Source organism: Mercurialis annua, linkage group LG8 (genome assembly GCF_937616625.2).
Source record: "Mercurialis annua linkage group LG8, ddMerAnnu1.2, whole genome shotgun sequence".
Lineage (NCBI taxonomy): Eukaryota > Viridiplantae > Streptophyta > Magnoliopsida > Malpighiales > Euphorbiaceae > Mercurialis > Mercurialis annua.
In genome coordinates, this window is record NC_065577.1 from 10,055,967 (window position 1) to 10,072,130 (window position 16,164).

At 32.1% G+C, this 16,164-nt stretch overlaps 3 protein-coding genes across 3 annotated transcripts; all 3 read right to left on the minus strand.

Moving 5' to 3' along the window:
* Nucleotides 1–60: 60 nt before the first annotated feature.
* Nucleotides 61–1,798, minus strand: LOC126661397 (uncharacterized). Its single transcript, XM_050355243.2, has 6 exons — nucleotides 1,657–1,798; nucleotides 1,453–1,582; nucleotides 1,188–1,357; nucleotides 824–1,103; nucleotides 573–739; nucleotides 61–464 (listed from the first exon to the last, which is right to left on the minus strand). The coding sequence occupies exons 1-6, from the start codon at nucleotides 1,754–1,756 to the stop codon at nucleotides 304–306; spliced, it is 1,008 nt and encodes a 335-aa protein (XP_050211200.1). The 5' UTR covers nucleotides 1,757–1,798; the 3' UTR covers nucleotides 61–303.
* Nucleotides 1,799–3,462: 1,664 nt separating this feature from the next.
* Nucleotides 3,463–5,064, minus strand: LOC126661584 (uncharacterized). The gene is made up of 7 exons (XM_050355438.1): nucleotides 4,998–5,064; nucleotides 4,742–4,871; nucleotides 4,482–4,651; nucleotides 4,117–4,402; nucleotides 3,876–4,042; nucleotides 3,576–3,709; nucleotides 3,463–3,492 (listed from the first exon to the last, which is right to left on the minus strand). Exons 1-7 carry the CDS (start codon nucleotides 5,062–5,064, stop codon nucleotides 3,463–3,465), a joined length of 984 nt encoding a protein of 327 aa, XP_050211395.1.
* A 7,016-nt stretch (nucleotides 5,065–12,080) lies between these two features.
* Nucleotides 12,081–14,030, minus strand: LOC126661585 (uncharacterized). The gene is made up of 6 exons (XM_056104117.1): nucleotides 13,965–14,030; nucleotides 13,855–13,901; nucleotides 12,976–13,145; nucleotides 12,696–12,857; nucleotides 12,324–12,512; nucleotides 12,081–12,235 (listed from the first exon to the last, which is right to left on the minus strand). The coding sequence occupies exons 1-6, from the start codon at nucleotides 14,028–14,030 to the stop codon at nucleotides 12,081–12,083; spliced, it is 789 nt and encodes a 262-aa protein (XP_055960092.1).
* Between the last annotated feature and the right edge of the window lie 2,134 nt (nucleotides 14,031–16,164).

Sequence of the window (16,164 nt, forward strand, 5' to 3'; positions counted from 1 at the left end):
AGCATTTTGATTTTCACAAAAATCTCTCAAAAAAAAAGAAAAGTTTTCAAAAATCTCCCATAATCCTAAAATAAAATAAAATTAGACGATATTATCCTTACTATTTGTCAACATCTCATTAATCTATATTTGAGTCAATAAAATGTTGACACGTGGTAAATATAAGTTTAGTTAGACCAACCAACCAACGGCAACCGACCACGGGCCAATTCTGATCCGATCGCCCGGTCAACTGCAATAAGTAGCTAAAACAAAGATTATTGAAATCCGAAAATAGCAAAAAAAGTTAAGATCTCAAGAACTTCATGACAAATCTTTAAGCACAGTCATGACTTCAATTTCTACTTCGACAATCAAAGTATTATTGTGTATAAAGCCCTTCGTTTTGTCATTCAGATCATTGAGGGACATAACATTTGAAAAACCCCATGACGGTGCAGCACTAGATTCAAACATACAATAACCTGCAAATTAAATGTAGGTTAAAGAATGTAATTAATAAAGGTATAGATTGCATTGTGGTACTGAGGATCTATGTATATGGTGAATATGTTTTTTAATTTTTACATTACCTCTTTTTTCAGGATGTTTTCCGTTCAGTTGGTTCTTTACTCGGAACACGAATTCAGTATATAACTTTCTTCCCTGCTCAAAAGTTGAATGATCTTTTAGGTTTAAATTTATAGATAAGCTTTTGCCTATCTCTCTTAAATCTCCTTTTGGATAAACCGTAATGGTCCTACAAAATGTTGGAAAATAGTAGTTAGATAATTAAGAGTACAGGTTAAGAAGAATATTAATTTAAATAAAATTTTGTGCATACCAATTAGAGCCACCGATAGCAAACGCTTCAGATTCGTTATCCAATGAAGTCAATTCTGAAAACTTGTGAATTGTCCATGTATACGTTTTGTTTGCTGGGTTCTTCACCATGGACAAGCACTCACCTTTACTGCCATTTTCTATAACAAAAATTTCAGCACCAAAAGTGCAACAGTCGTCCAATAAATATCCTTTGGATTCATTTTTAAAATCAGTGACCGAAACGAGTTTGTCAAATCCCCATTCTCTTTTAATTCCATGAAACCGCCTTACTTTCTCATCTACAGAATTAAATCATTGCAGATTAATAATGAAATTGAATCCTGGATTCATTAGTTGGTTATAAATATATTAAGATAGCATACCTTGAACAGTCCAATAACTGTCGCGAATACAATCATAAACAAAAAGTTTGAAATATACGTTAACCTCTTGATTAAAAGTAAGTTTATTGGATTTTGAGAGTACTAGATACAAAGATATGTATCCATTTCCATTTTTTTTCTTGTTTCCTCCGGGATACACAGATAACAACCTGCCAACAAATTTAGGGTTAAATACTCGAACTATCAATTTATTGAACGGTTTTGATTAATTCATTTTTTGCAAAGAAGAACAATAAACACTGACCATTTATAGCCCCCAACCTCAAAATCAGCAGACTGGAAACACTCAGTTTTCGCATCGCAAAGCAACGAGAAATTTTCAATCTTAAAAGTGTAGTGCGAAGGTGGAAGGCTTCTTAGTTTCCAACGTATTTCTGTTCAAACACTCAGCTTTAAATCTGTAGTAATGTGAACAATAAAATGAGACGGCCATTGAAAATATTCGTACCTGAATTATGATCATCTTCATTTGACATTCCATTATCTTCCATGCGTTGTTTGGATCCTGTCATACAACCAATTCGAATTCTTGATGGCCAAGGTGACATTAGATTAATGAAGTGCGAGCTCTTAAGTTAAGACTGTTTAAGTTCAACTGAATCACTCGTTACTTAGATTGAAATAATAACTCTCTCTTACTTTTGTTTTAAATAGAATGATATATATATATTGTTGTACGTATCATTATCTCAAACAACCTTATACATATCGATTTGTTTTTTGTTTTTGTTTTTTGAATATACATATCTATATTTATCTATACAAAATTATGTAAATAGAGTAAACTATTACAATAGCAATAAATTTATGTATTACTAATATAAATTATTTGCTTAATTAATAAATTATTATTATATTACTATTGATTTTCCTTTTTGCATATTTTTTTAATGCTTTTTCAATTTAAATAATAAATTATTAGATAAAACTTTTCATTTCTAATTTACCTAATAGAAATTTAACTAATATTACATCAATATAATTTACTACTCCCTCCGCTTACAAAGAAAGGAAAAATTAGAGTTGTGCAGGAATTAAAAAATAGAAGTTAAATTAGTTAATTAATTTTAGTTAACTTCTTTTTTTTTTTTTGAATTTATCGGATCTCATTAAATTGAATATGAAACAGTTACATTTGTAAGAAACTCGGGATAATTTGAAAACTAAACCCGATGACCTGACATGGAACAGACAACATGCTGCCTGATTCGCAGACCTTACTTACGAAAATAAAAATAAATTACTAACTGTTTCGCGAATTAAATGCAGTCTCCAATCACTTTTCGTTCAAATTTCTCCAAACACCCGCAAACCCACAGCATTTGATTCAATCAACACTTGATATAACTCCTTCTAAAAAAGAGACAACAACTCCTTCTAAAAAGGAGACAACAAACCTTTCACAGAAAAAGAACAACAAACCTTTAAATTAATTATCTAGATATTTTAAAGAGTCGTATTTTTATATTTTAAAAACACCAATTGCTTATTGAGGTTATAAATACATTTTGAAAAACTAATGATGATTAACTTCTGATTAATTCTTGTACTGGATTAAGTGATTATTAATGATGATTTAGAAAATTTAATTTGAGCGGTTGAATTGATGAAGGGTAAACTTGACAATTCAATTTTACTACTAACAAATAAAAGAAATAAGTTAGGCTGGAAATTGATCTGCTCTGTTCACTTTCATAGCCTTGTTATTGCTGTTCTTCTCTTTTGATGAGTTAGCATTTGGCAGAGATGGTTGTCCATTTTAACAAAACGGCGAATTTATGCAAACATAACTTCAAAAAAGCAGCACGCTTGAAATAGCAAAAGTTGATAGACTATTTTTTAAAATAATTTTAAAAAAGTGGTAGCCCGAGTAATTTCCTCTAAATACATCCTCTTGTATAATCCAATGAATAATAGTAGTATCTTATTAAAATTTAATCGTTTTAATTTAAATCTGGTACTGAGTAAACAATTTAAGTTTTATCATCTTTCATAGAATTTCACTATATAAAATTAGTTTTGTTTCTTCATTATTTTTCTGGTTGAATTAGTTAATGAATTCTAAATTTGAGCATTAAAACATGTTGAAATTTATCTTATTTTACCTCCTCAATAAGAAACATGAACAGGGAATAATCAAATATATATATATAGGTGAATGTCTAAAGTAGTGTAGCATATCAAAATAAGTAATTAAATAGTAGCTACCAAATATTGTATGAATTTTCATGATGAAACGTTACCACAGATTGTACTACCAATTTTCCAGCACCACAATAAGTAGCTAAAACAAAAGATTATTCAATTTGAAAGACAACAAAAAAAAAAGCTGGAATCTCCATAGTTTTAGAACAACTCTTTAAGCACAGTCATGGCTTGAATTTCTACTTCCACAATCAAAGTATTATCATGAATGAAGCCCTTTGATTTGTCATTGAGATCATTGAGGGACATAAAATTTGAAAAACCCCATCCGTCCTTAGATTCGAACTCAAATTGACCTGCAAAATGTTAGTTAAGGGCAACGATTAGGCCATCGCATTGAATCAATCTCTTATTCTTTAGAGTCTATTTTTAAGATTCATCAAAGTTATATTACTTCCCTACCGGATATGAGAAAAGGAATAAATTGCAAACAAGTGAAATGTTTAGTATTGAAACATTTACCTTCTTTTTCACAATGTTCTCCCTCAAATTGGTTTCTTACTCGTAACATGTATTCCACATATAACTTTCTTCCATTCTCAAAAGTTGCATCATCCTCTAATCTTAAAAATATGGATAAGCTTTTGACTTTCGTTTTCAAATTTCCCTTTGGATAAAGACGTATTCTCCTAAACAATGTTGGAAATTAGTAGAAAGATAATCAATTCAACAAACATGTTAAGAAAAATCAAAGCATGCATACCATTTACTACCACCGATGGCAAACTCTTCGGATTTGATATATGACGAATCCAATTGTGAAATTTTTTGAATAGTCCATATATATGTATTTTTTTCAGGCTTCTTCACCATGGACAAGCACTCACCTTTACTAGCATTATCTATGACAAAAACCTCGGCACCAAAAATGCAACAGTTATCCATTATGTATCCATTGGATTCATCTTTGAAATCAGTGACGGAAACAAGTTTGTCAAATCCCCACTCTCTTTTAATTCCTTGAAATCGCCTTACTTTCTCATCAGTATCTACAAAATCAATGCATTGCAAATTATTTATCTATTCACCTTAGCTTCTGAAGAGGCTACATGTGCCTGTGTTAATTACCTTGAACAGTCCAGTAATTGTCGCGAATATGATCATACACGAACAGCTTGAAATTTACGTTAACTTCTTGATTGAAAGTGAGTTCATTAGAATTGGAGAGTACTAAATATAAAGATATGTGTCCATCTCCATTTCTTTTCTTATTTTCTCGAGGATACACCGATAACTTCCTGCACCCACAAAGTTATAACGACAAATTGAGCTGTTACTAAAATCACAAGGCAGCTTGCATGAAGAAGAAGATGAAACAAACTACAAACCATTTATAGGCGCCAACTTCAAAATCAGCAGAGCGGAAGCACTCGGCTTTTGCATCGGAAAGCAAAGACAAATTTTCAATCTTAAAGATGTAATGTGCAGGTGGAAGACTTCTTAGTTTCCAACTTATTTCTGTTTAAACAAAAACAAGATGAATATATATAATAAACATTTGGTAAAAAAAATATATAATAAACAAAAAAATGAGACCCATATATTAAAGAAAATAATGAGACACATGATCTAATGTATATGTACCTGCATTATTATCCTCCTTAGCTCTGGCATTAGATTCATCTTCCATGACTCCTTTCCTTCCTATCATGTTCTGTCGCTGAGACCTAATTTTACTTCACTGTACAACTGGTCTCTGTTTTGATCTTTCCCAAGAAAATACTAGGGCATATAAAGTAAATTTGTGGAAGTCTAAAACTGTATGGGAAATATGTAAAATTTAAAATACTCCATAATTTCTTTTGATAAATATTTATTTGCAAGATGATTCGTTTATTTCTTCTTTTTAATTAAACAATTTTTATTTTGTTTTTACTATTTCACCCTTATATGTATATGTATTGAAAAAGGATGGCCAAACGCATATATGGATCCTTGCACTATCATCTTTTTTCGGATATTAAACTCCCTGGGTCACTAGTGTTATCTCGAATTACATAATGATCACTAAATTTCATTTTGTTACAAAATTGTCACTGAAGTATACCTCTTATTACAAAGGGGTGTCACTCATATAAAACGCATCGTTTTCATGCTTAAGTTGTTACAAAAAGAATACTAAACTTTTTATGAATTACAAAAAAGTCATTGAGTTATTCTTTTTATTGCAAAAAGGTCACTGAACTATGTACCTTTTTGTAATTAAAGCTCGCCATGTAAGCAAAAACGTTGCGTTTTATATGAGTGACACCCTTTTGTAACAAAAGGTATAGTTCAGTGACCATTTTGTAACAAAATCAAGTTTAATGATCATTATGTAATTCGAGATAACTCTAGTGACCCAGAGAATTTAATATCCTCTTTTTTCAGAATGGGTCCCTGCACTAAAAAAGTGTATAATAATTCCCTACACTATCAGAAACATTTACTTTAGGTCCTTCTGTCAATCTCCGTTAGAGCGTGAGTTACACACGAGTCTCTCTGAGACTGGTCATATTTCATTAATTAGTGAATTGTCAAATGGATGACACCTAAGCTGTAGTTAGAAAAAATTCAAAATAATTTTATCGTTCATTTCTTACTTTTTGCCATTTAATTCCTCATCTACCTTAACATTTGGTTTTCATTTTGGAAAAAGAAAACGTCTTCCATAGATTCAACTTCTCCTCCTCCATGCTTCCAACCACCATTCTTGTTCTCATTATCAGCAAACCAACCCCACCTTATCCGCACCGCCACCATTCACGATGTCAGCTCCTTCACGCCACCTCCTCCACGCCGTCAGATCCTTCACGTTGCCGCCGCAATTTATTTCGATTTCTGGCGGCGGCGCTGGAGGTAATGTACGTGTGGGCACACCGACGACGATGAGTGGTAGTATCGGAATAGGGTTTTTTCTAGATGAGGAGAGATCATGGTATGGTGGAAATAGAAAGCCACCGCCCCCGCAGACACAGCAACAAACTGAAGTGGCTCTTCAAGATTTCAATTCAATTGAAAAATGGTTTTAACTTTGATGAAGCAGTTGGTATGTTTAACATGTGTACTACAACTTAGAAGAAATTGAAATGGGGGGTGCATGGCTGGATTTATGTGAAGAAAAAATGGAGAAACCAAGGGGATAGCAGCAGCAGCCAACAACACAGGGTATGAATTGCAATTTATTGTAAGTATAACAGTATAAGAATACTTACTGTAAGTTCCTATCGAATTTGAGAGGTCCAAACTGTTTGTTCTTGTAATTTCTGGTTTGAATGAATAATTTTTAACGTTAAATGGGGCTTGCCTAAGAATGTAGATGAAGTGTTTAATGAAATTCCTGTGAGATATTTTGTTTGTTGATTGTGGGTTTGGCTAAAATAAATTATTATGCTTGATTTAGCTAAAGGGTGCTTAGGGGATTTATCAAGGCCTGAAACTGGCTTGGGTTCAGATGTGTTTTAGTGGAATCGGATAGTTTGTGTGCTGTGTCCAGTTGATAGCGAAGTCAACTGTGGAGCTGAGCATGTATTCAAATCTTATTCTAGGAATTAAGAAGCTTTTAGAGCAGAATTGGCAAGTGAAGATTGATCATGTTTAGAGTGTTTATCCCATGCAACCGTTGCGTCACGTCATTTTTACATCAAACCAATGACCATTTGCGATAGGGAATTTTTTAATTATTACTTATTTTTTTTGTCATTCAATTTTCCTCATGGCTAACGCACAATTGGTTTGTTGCATGCACGAATGACATGGCACAACGGTTGTGTGCAATAATTTTTCTCATGTTTATCGTGAAGCAAACATGGTTGCTGACAGAATGGCAGATTTGGCCACTAGAATTCCAATGGGTTTGCAATATTTTTCTAGTCCTCCTAAAGACATTACTGCTTGGTTGAGTCATGACTGTGCAGGTGTTTCTTATTTTCGAAATGTCTTTAATTAGGCTTTGTTAAGCCTGCATTTTGAGTTAAAAAAAATGAATTTTTGAGAAGCAGGGAGTAAAGCTGGTTGGTTTGGATTTTAGGTAGAGAAATAATTTAGAGAGGAGATGACATGTAATAAAGTGGGCCTACTTAATTAAATTATTGTTTGAAAATTATATATTATTTCCACATAAGCCATTATATGATTTTGTATTGATTTTTTTTAACGGAGTTTACTGTCTGTTAACTTGCTGTGACAGAGGGACTTACATTAATGCATTCTGATAGTGTAGGGAATTATTACACACTTTTTTAGTACAGGGATCCAAATTGGAAAAAAGTGATAGTGCAGGGACCCATATATGCGTTTGGCCAAAAAGGATGGATTAGTTTTTTGCATAGCTATTAATTATAGCATTACTGGTTCTATACGGAGTATTGTTTATTTTACTTGAAGGCCATGACATTAGTGCAATAAAGAGTAATAGTGTTAGCCATATAGAATTTTGTAATGACTAAAAAATACTCCCTTCATTCCAAATTGATAGGCGGTATTTATATTTTTCTGTCCCAAATTATAAAAAGTGTATTATTATTAGAAAAATGATCATTTATGCCCCTAAAGTTTGTCTACAAGATCAAGTGAGCCCCTAACATCTGGAAAGGTTCAAATATGCCTCTAACGTTTTAAAAATTGAACAAGCATGCCGCGATTTTGCCTCATAAATAAGACGTAAAGGGTCTGGTTGTCAAAATAGAAAGGTCTGGTTGTTCACTTTTAAGACTTTAGGGACATATTTAAACTCTTTTAGACGTTAAGTGCTTACTTTATCCTCGAATCAAATCTTAAAAGTATAAATGACCCTTTTTCCATTATTAATTAAGTCAATAAATGACACATATGCCCTTCAATTAGTATAGCGGCAAATTTATATAAATATAAGTCACCATAAGTTTTATTCTTTATGAGTAATTTGGCACCATAAAAACATGAGGACTATACATATAAAATGCATCGAAAAGAGAATACTCCCTCCTTTTTTGTAGTTGTCCATTTCAGCAAAATTTATTTGTCTCTAATTAGTTGTTCATTTCGAATTTCCATGTGATTTTAGCTATTATTTGTGGTTCGACATACTGTGTCGAAGGAGAAGAATAGGTTGGCTGAAAGTTTGAGTGGTGACCTCTACCACGATATCCACGGCCTCTTCCTCGTCCTCACGAGTTAGAGTTTGAACGAGCTGCAAACTATGCATTGGAGCTGTTGGAATGACAACATTGTCATCTTCTTTGAGTTGTATTTCTTCCCTCAATAATAGACCAAAGCGGTCATCAAAACAGACTGATTCAAGTCGAGCCTCAAGGGAGCGAATGAAGGGGCGATAGGCTGAACCAGGTCCGTGAAGTATGGATTCCACAAGATCATTGTCATCAACTGGATGTTGAAGAGCAGCGAGCTGATCTGCTATCCCCTTTGCTCGTTGCATAAATAGAGCTATTCCTTTGTTATCACGTTGTAACTCACGCAATTGATTTTCAATTGCCGTTACCTGAGACATGATCCAGATGTAAAAGCTGTCTCGAGCTTTTGCCATGCCTGTTTAGCGGTGGTTGCTCCAACAACCTGAGAAATAACATTCTTAGAGAGAGATGATACAATCCAGCTCAAGACAAGCTGATCTCTCTTGTACCATTCCAGAAATTCTTGATTTGGTGTACCAGTGGTCGATGGTGGAGGGGAAGAGGCCAATCCATCGACATGGTGAAAAAGGTTATTAGATCGTAACAGCGGCAGTATTTGTGTTTGCCATAGTAGATAGTTGGTTGATGTAAGTATAGGGGTGATTTGAGAGGCTAAGTTTGTAGGAGGGACACTACTAGAAAACAGAGAATTACCGACATAAATTTTTTGATTTAACGACGGATTTTAGCCTTTTACATACGGAAAACTTAATTTACCGACGGATTTCAGCCTTTAGCGACGGAAAAATCCGTTGCTAAAATGCAGTTTTCTAGTAGTGGGAGGGCGGTAACAAGGGATGTAGCAATGGTAATTTCCTGGTTAAAAGACATTTTAGAGAAAAGAAATTTTGGCTATATATATGTCGTAGCCTCGCTCTAATACCATGAAAGATGGTTAAAGTCCCATGTTTATCATTGAATGATTCATTAGAATATATACAGCAATTGATAGACTTGTATGCAAGTCTATATCTAGTTTATCTTATCATATTGTTACAGTTGATCTATAAGAGTTTGTAATATACATAACAACATTAACAAATCATTTATCCTTATCATTACGTACTTAGTGAACGAAGAAAGTTCTATCATCTCTACCAACGGGGGTTGGTCCAAATGGTAAGTAGTTTGGTATCACTCAAGTAAGGTTTCGGGTTCGAGTCTTGTGAATGCAGAAAATCCCCGCTGGCAGACTCATCCACCATGTCAGGTGCGCTACGCAGGTCGGATCTTGATTAGTCAGCGCGAAGCCCTGGAAACCGGATGGGCAATCCAAAAAAAAAGATATGTACTTCTATCGTGCCATCCTCCGATCGTCCCTTCAGCCGGTTCTCCTGCGTAAGCATATGTCAAGTCTCTCATTGCTTCGGTGATTTATTTAATTTTGTTTGTACCAATTAGCACTCCTTCGGGAGACCTGATTTCCGCATTTTTAAACAAAGGTGTCAAAGTCTCTCTGGTTTCCTTGATCACTAGGGTCACATTTTCTTGGAAGCTCTTCATGGTTGTTTCCATGGTCTGGTCCATCGCCTTTTGGAGCGTCACCTCACGACTTTCAACAACGCTGGTCCCCGGCGTTCTGTTACCTTGAAACGGTTTTGCCAAACCAGTCAGTATGGTTTTCTCAACGGGTGAGTACGGACTGGGAAGGTGATAGAAGTGGATCCTTTAATTCTGATGGTCACGTGCCTCACAGTCCTAGCGGTATTAGGAGATTTTCTTTGGCTAGCGTGGGTGGGAGGTTTTTGTTGGTTTCAGCCATCCTAAAATCCAATCAATACTATTTGTTTTTTAAAAATTTCATTTCTACAGACAATATCAAATGATGAGTCTAGGACAGAGGCAGGCGATCTGATTCAGTAGAGATTTGGTTGCCGCTTCTCCTAGAGTCGGTGGCAGATCTACAAAGGAGACATGGGAGACTGGTTTGGGTTTTAAGGCCCAAAATCCCCTCTGATACTTATATCAGTAGTGGATATTTTGTATGTGAAAAGTAATAAAATTAATAATGCGTCCAAAATGAGAATGACATTACTACCCCTTTTATAGACCTTTCTGTTTCATCCTGTTTTCTTTGACGATGTGGGATTTTATGGTGTTCTGCATCAAAATTTTAAAAATTTAGAAATTATATATAAGAAAATACGAATATGAATGAAATGAAATTTAAAAAGGAATACTTATAAAATTCCCTATTTTATCATTTAAAATATTAAAAATACATGTTGAATTGAATAATTATTAAAATTAGCTATAATTAGCTTCAATATTTAAAATAGGATTAAAATTGTTGAAATTAATAGTTTAGGGTTTAGCTTTTAAATTGTTGAAACTAAAACTGTTGAGATTGTTGAATTTAGCTTTATCAAAAATACTATCATCACATCTTTTTATATATCTTTCTAATAAAAAAATATTAATTGAAGAGGATACTAAAGAAATTATTTAAGGTAAGAAATATTATATAAAGGAAAATTACTAATTAAAATGGGAATTCTAAAAATAGATCGTATCAGTTAGGGAAAATTATATAAGAGCATCTCCACTCTAGTGCTAAAATACCTCACAATGCTATAATTTAGCATTTAGTATAAAAAGCACATCTCCATTGCACTTCTATTTCATGTGCTAAATTTAGCATATGCTAAACTTTGTGCCAAATTTGTTAGAAAGTTTAGCATATGCTAAATTTTATTATATCTAAATTATTTACAGATTTGCCATCAATAATGATAATCACTTATAAAACTATAAATTTAGCATTTAGTTTAGCATTTTGCAATGGAGCAAATTTTAATAATATGTGCTATATGTAGCATTTTATCTTATTTTATGCTAAAAATAGCATAAAAAATACAACATGCAATGGAGATGCTCTAACACAACCGTTGCACCATTTTATTCATATAACAAATCAATAATGCGTTAACTATGTGAAAAATCGAATAAAATAAGTAATAATTAAAAGATTATATATCGTAGATGTTTATTGGCTTGTTGTATAATGACATGGCGCGTTGTATGAGATAAATAATGGTCAGTTAGATTAGAAATAATTCATAAAAATAATAGATGGAGGGTGTACGTGAACAGAGAATGTTTTTTCATCTCTTTGATAGAGTTTTACTGTTGTATAAAATTAATCTAACTTTGTAGTAGTAGTTTTATTCTCATTATTTTTTTGAATGAATCTAAATTTACTTTTAAAAGGATGAGATGCTAAGCAAATTTTGACATTAAAAACTTGAGCATGATCTAAATTTGAACAACTAAACCTGTTGAAATTAGTCATATTACACCTACTGAATAAAAAACATGAACACTGAAATATGAGTGACTGTCAAGTGAACTGAAACTAAAGGAGTGCAGAATATCAAAACAAGAATATTGTCTCCTATACATGAATGATGATGCGTTACTACAGATCGTAACGATATTCCAGTACCATAATCAGTAGCCAAAAACAGATATTTTTTGAATTCTAAAGACAACAAAATACAGTTGAAAATGCACAACTTCAGGACAACTCTTTAATCACGGTCATAGCTTGAATTTCTGCTTCGACAATCAAAGTATTAGAATGTATAAAGCCCTTTGATTTGTCATTCAGATCATCGAGCGACATAAAATTTGAATAACCCCATCCACCCTTACCTATGAACTCCTCTTTACCTGCAGAATGTTCAATTAAAGTCTTACTATTTCCCTACCTGATATGGAAAAGGAAAACAAGTGAAATCTTGAGTACTGAAACATTTACCTCCCAATTCACGATGTTTTCCCTCAAATTGGTTTCTTACTCGTAACATGTATTCCGCGTACAACTTTCTTCCATTCTCATCATCATCTAGTCTTAAAAATATGGATAAGGTTTTTCCTTTGGCTCTTGAATCTCCCTTTGGATGAACATCTAGGCTCCTAAATTTAAGTTGGAAAATGGTAGAAAGATCTTCAATTCAACATGCATGTAATTAAGAAATATCAGATTTAAACAACGTTTGCGCGTACCACTTACTGCCCCCTATGGCAAACACTTTGGATTTGGTAAGTGATGAATCCAATTCTGAAAAATTGTGAATTGTCCACGTATAAGTATTGTTTGCAGACGTCTTCACGATGGACAAGCACTCACCTTTATGGGCATTTTCTACGACAAAAATCTCAGCACCAAAAATGCAACAGTCATCCATTAAGTATCCACTGAAATTGTCTTTGAAATCAGTGACGGAAACCAGTTTGTCAAAACCCCATTCTCTTTTAATTCCATGAAACCGCCTTACTTCCTCATCAGCATCTATGAAATCATGCAATGCACATTATCAATCTGGAGATAATACTATAGTATCTATGTTTAGTTGCAAGTTGAACTTGTAGTAAACACTAGAGATTATATAAATGTATAAACAACATACCTTGAGCAATCAAGTACTTGTCGTGAATATAATCATAAACAGATAGTTTGAAATTTACATTAATCTCTTGATTGAAAGTGAGTCGGTTAGATTCGGATAGCAGAAGATATAATGATATGTATTCATCCCCATTTCTTTTCTTGTTCCCTCGAGGATACAGAGATAACTTCCTGCACCCACAAATTCATATTATATAGTGTTAATTTTGCCACTTTTCTATTAGCAATTAGAGTCAATCAATGTCTTTAATAAACAGACCGAGTCTTTTGGGTTTATGTAAGTTGTATTATTTATATTTAGGTGAAATGGAAGGCTATGTAATATGTTAGTGTCCATAAAGTCTCGTATTAACTTCGTGGAGTACTAAATATTTTATTTGCATCCTATCTGTTTGATAAAATACATACTAAGATATTGGCTATTTTAACATTTGTTATTTGTTATTTTGCGGCAGCTCTGTTGATATATTGAGGGGTGAGAAAAAAATCGGCCTGCCGAGTCGGAACCTATGATTTTGGTCGGTTCGGTTCGGTTAAAATTTTAAATTTAGTTGGTTTGGTTCGGTTTAAAATTTTAAGTTTGGCAGTTCGGTTTTTAATAGAAAAGAATTTTGATTTTTTGATTATCGGCTCGGTTTGAATTTTAAAGTATACAGATTAACCGAACTAGCCGAATTAACCAAATATTTAAATTTTTCAAAAGTTTTCTCATATTTTGTCAGGGTTTAGCTCGGTTTTGAATTTTTTATTATTTTCTAATTTGTTTCAGTTTTCTGCTAAAATTTCTTATTCGGTCACTTTAGTTTTAGCTAGTCGGTTCAACGGTGAATTCCATCAAAGGGTTTTCATTCAATTTCGACCGAACCGACTGAATGCTCACCCATTTAAAATAAAATTGTTTTCGATCGGAGCATCAAGCAGCGCTTCCTTTGATTTGAATGAATGAAATATATCACAAGACATTCAGGTTTTGCATGAAGGTAACGATACTTCATTATCATCTTGGTTTGCCCTAGCAGTCGATTCTTCTTTCGGGGTACGTTTCCTTCCTGTCATGTTTTGGTGCCAATTACGTAATATGGGAAGTTGAAACCAATATATATTGCAACTGGGTCGTCATGGTCTACCTTTTAACTAGGCCCAACCTAATGCTAATATTTGAAAATCTTTTTATATTAACGTTTATTTTTTCATTTTTTTTCTTTGGATATCTTTTTAGATTAATTACTTTAAATGTCATAAAATATAGCGTGTTTTGTAATTTTAATGTTAAATGACAAATTTGCCAATGTAGAACACAAATTTTATAATTTTTGTAATTTAAAATAACGAACAATTTTTTTGTCAAAATGCTAATGTGAACGTCTGGATAGTGTTTATTCAGCTGTCAACATCGGTATTGTTTAGATGAAAAACTGCTCGGTGTTTTAAATTGTAAAAAAAGACAGTTCACGTATTAAATTGCCAAAATTAAAAATTCGTGCTAAAATAACAAAGTCTACTAAAATTTATAATTTTGAAAACAATTAAACCATTTCTTTTCGTTTTTTGGTCATAAATTTCTACGCTCACAATGTACCAAATATTTAATTTATATATTTAGAAAAATACGTACAACGTCATCTTCGTCATCAATTCTACATGTAAACAGCGTTTTTTACTGTGCTTCAATTTTATTTTATCTACAGATTTAGGTCAACCAAATGACAATGTGTCAAATTTAATTCATTATTTATACAAATTAACAAGGTCACCCAAATGTAACTAAAAATTAACACAAGTTCAATATGCGTACAATGAAAATACATAGGTGAAACAATATAACTCTAGAATTTTATTGTCAGTCAACTGAGCTGAGTTAAATGACTTATTTATAAAAAAATAATAGTTCAATTTAGTCCTCAAACTTATATTTTTAATTTGTGTAAATACGAATTATATTATTATAAAATTTAATAATACTTTTTTGAAAAAAGTTAATTTCAAATTATTTTTTATTTTAATTTTTTTAAAATTAAATGAAATAAGAAATTAAAAAAATTAAGAAAAATAAAACAAATTAAATTGGATTTATTAATCCAATGAAATAAGAAATTAAAAAAAAAAACATGAACAATAAAATATGGGTGACTGTCAAGTGAGCTAAAACTAAAGGAGTGCAGCATATCAAAACAAGAAAATTGCATCCTATGCATGAATGAAGCGTTACTACATATTGTATCAATATTCCAGCACCATAATAAGTAGCCAAAACAGAGATTTTTTTTAATTCTAAAGACAAAGTACAGTTGAAAATGCATAACTTCAGGACAACTTTTTACTCACGGTCATAGCTTGAATTTCTGCTTTGACAATCAAAGTATTATAATGTATAAAGCCCTTTGATTTGTCATTCAGATCATTGACGGATATAAAATACGAAGAACCCCATCCATACTTAGGGGCCGTTTGGTTCACCATAAAAAAAAAGGAATGGGAATAGAAATGGGAACAATTTCCATTGTTTGTGTTTGTTTTGTCAAATTATAGTAAGAAATAGAAATGTGATTATCCTTTTAATAGGAATCACCCATTTCCCCCTTACCCCTATGGAAACGGACTTTTGGAAATGGGAATCGAAATTTAACAAAATATTTTAATAATGAATAATAAATATATAATTATTAAAAAAATTATTTTCAAATATTTGTTTAAAAAATATACTTAAATTAATAAAAAAAATTAATTTTTTCTAAAATAATTTTTTTTCACTCTAATTTAAATAAATGACTACAATTGAGATTAAAAATTAGACTAAAATTGAAAGTTTTAAAGGTGAGACCATAAAAAAATAAAAAAACTGAAATATTTTTGAGTGATTATACGAAAATACTATCATCACATCTCTTTATAAAATCTATCTAATAAAATAAATTGATTGAATAGGATAGGAAAGGAATTAGTTAAGGTAAAAAAATGTTATATAAATAAAAATAATTAATTAAAATGAGACATCTAAAAATAGATCGCATCAGTTAGATTGGAAATTATTCATAGAAAAAATTGATTGGAAATTTTGAACAGAGGGTTTACGTGTATAGAAAATATATTATTCAGTATTTTAAAAATCGAATCGGTAGCTGAACTGATTAAGCCACCTCCGATTCAACTAGTTCAATGCCGTTTGAACCGGTTTAATGAAAATTTTAAA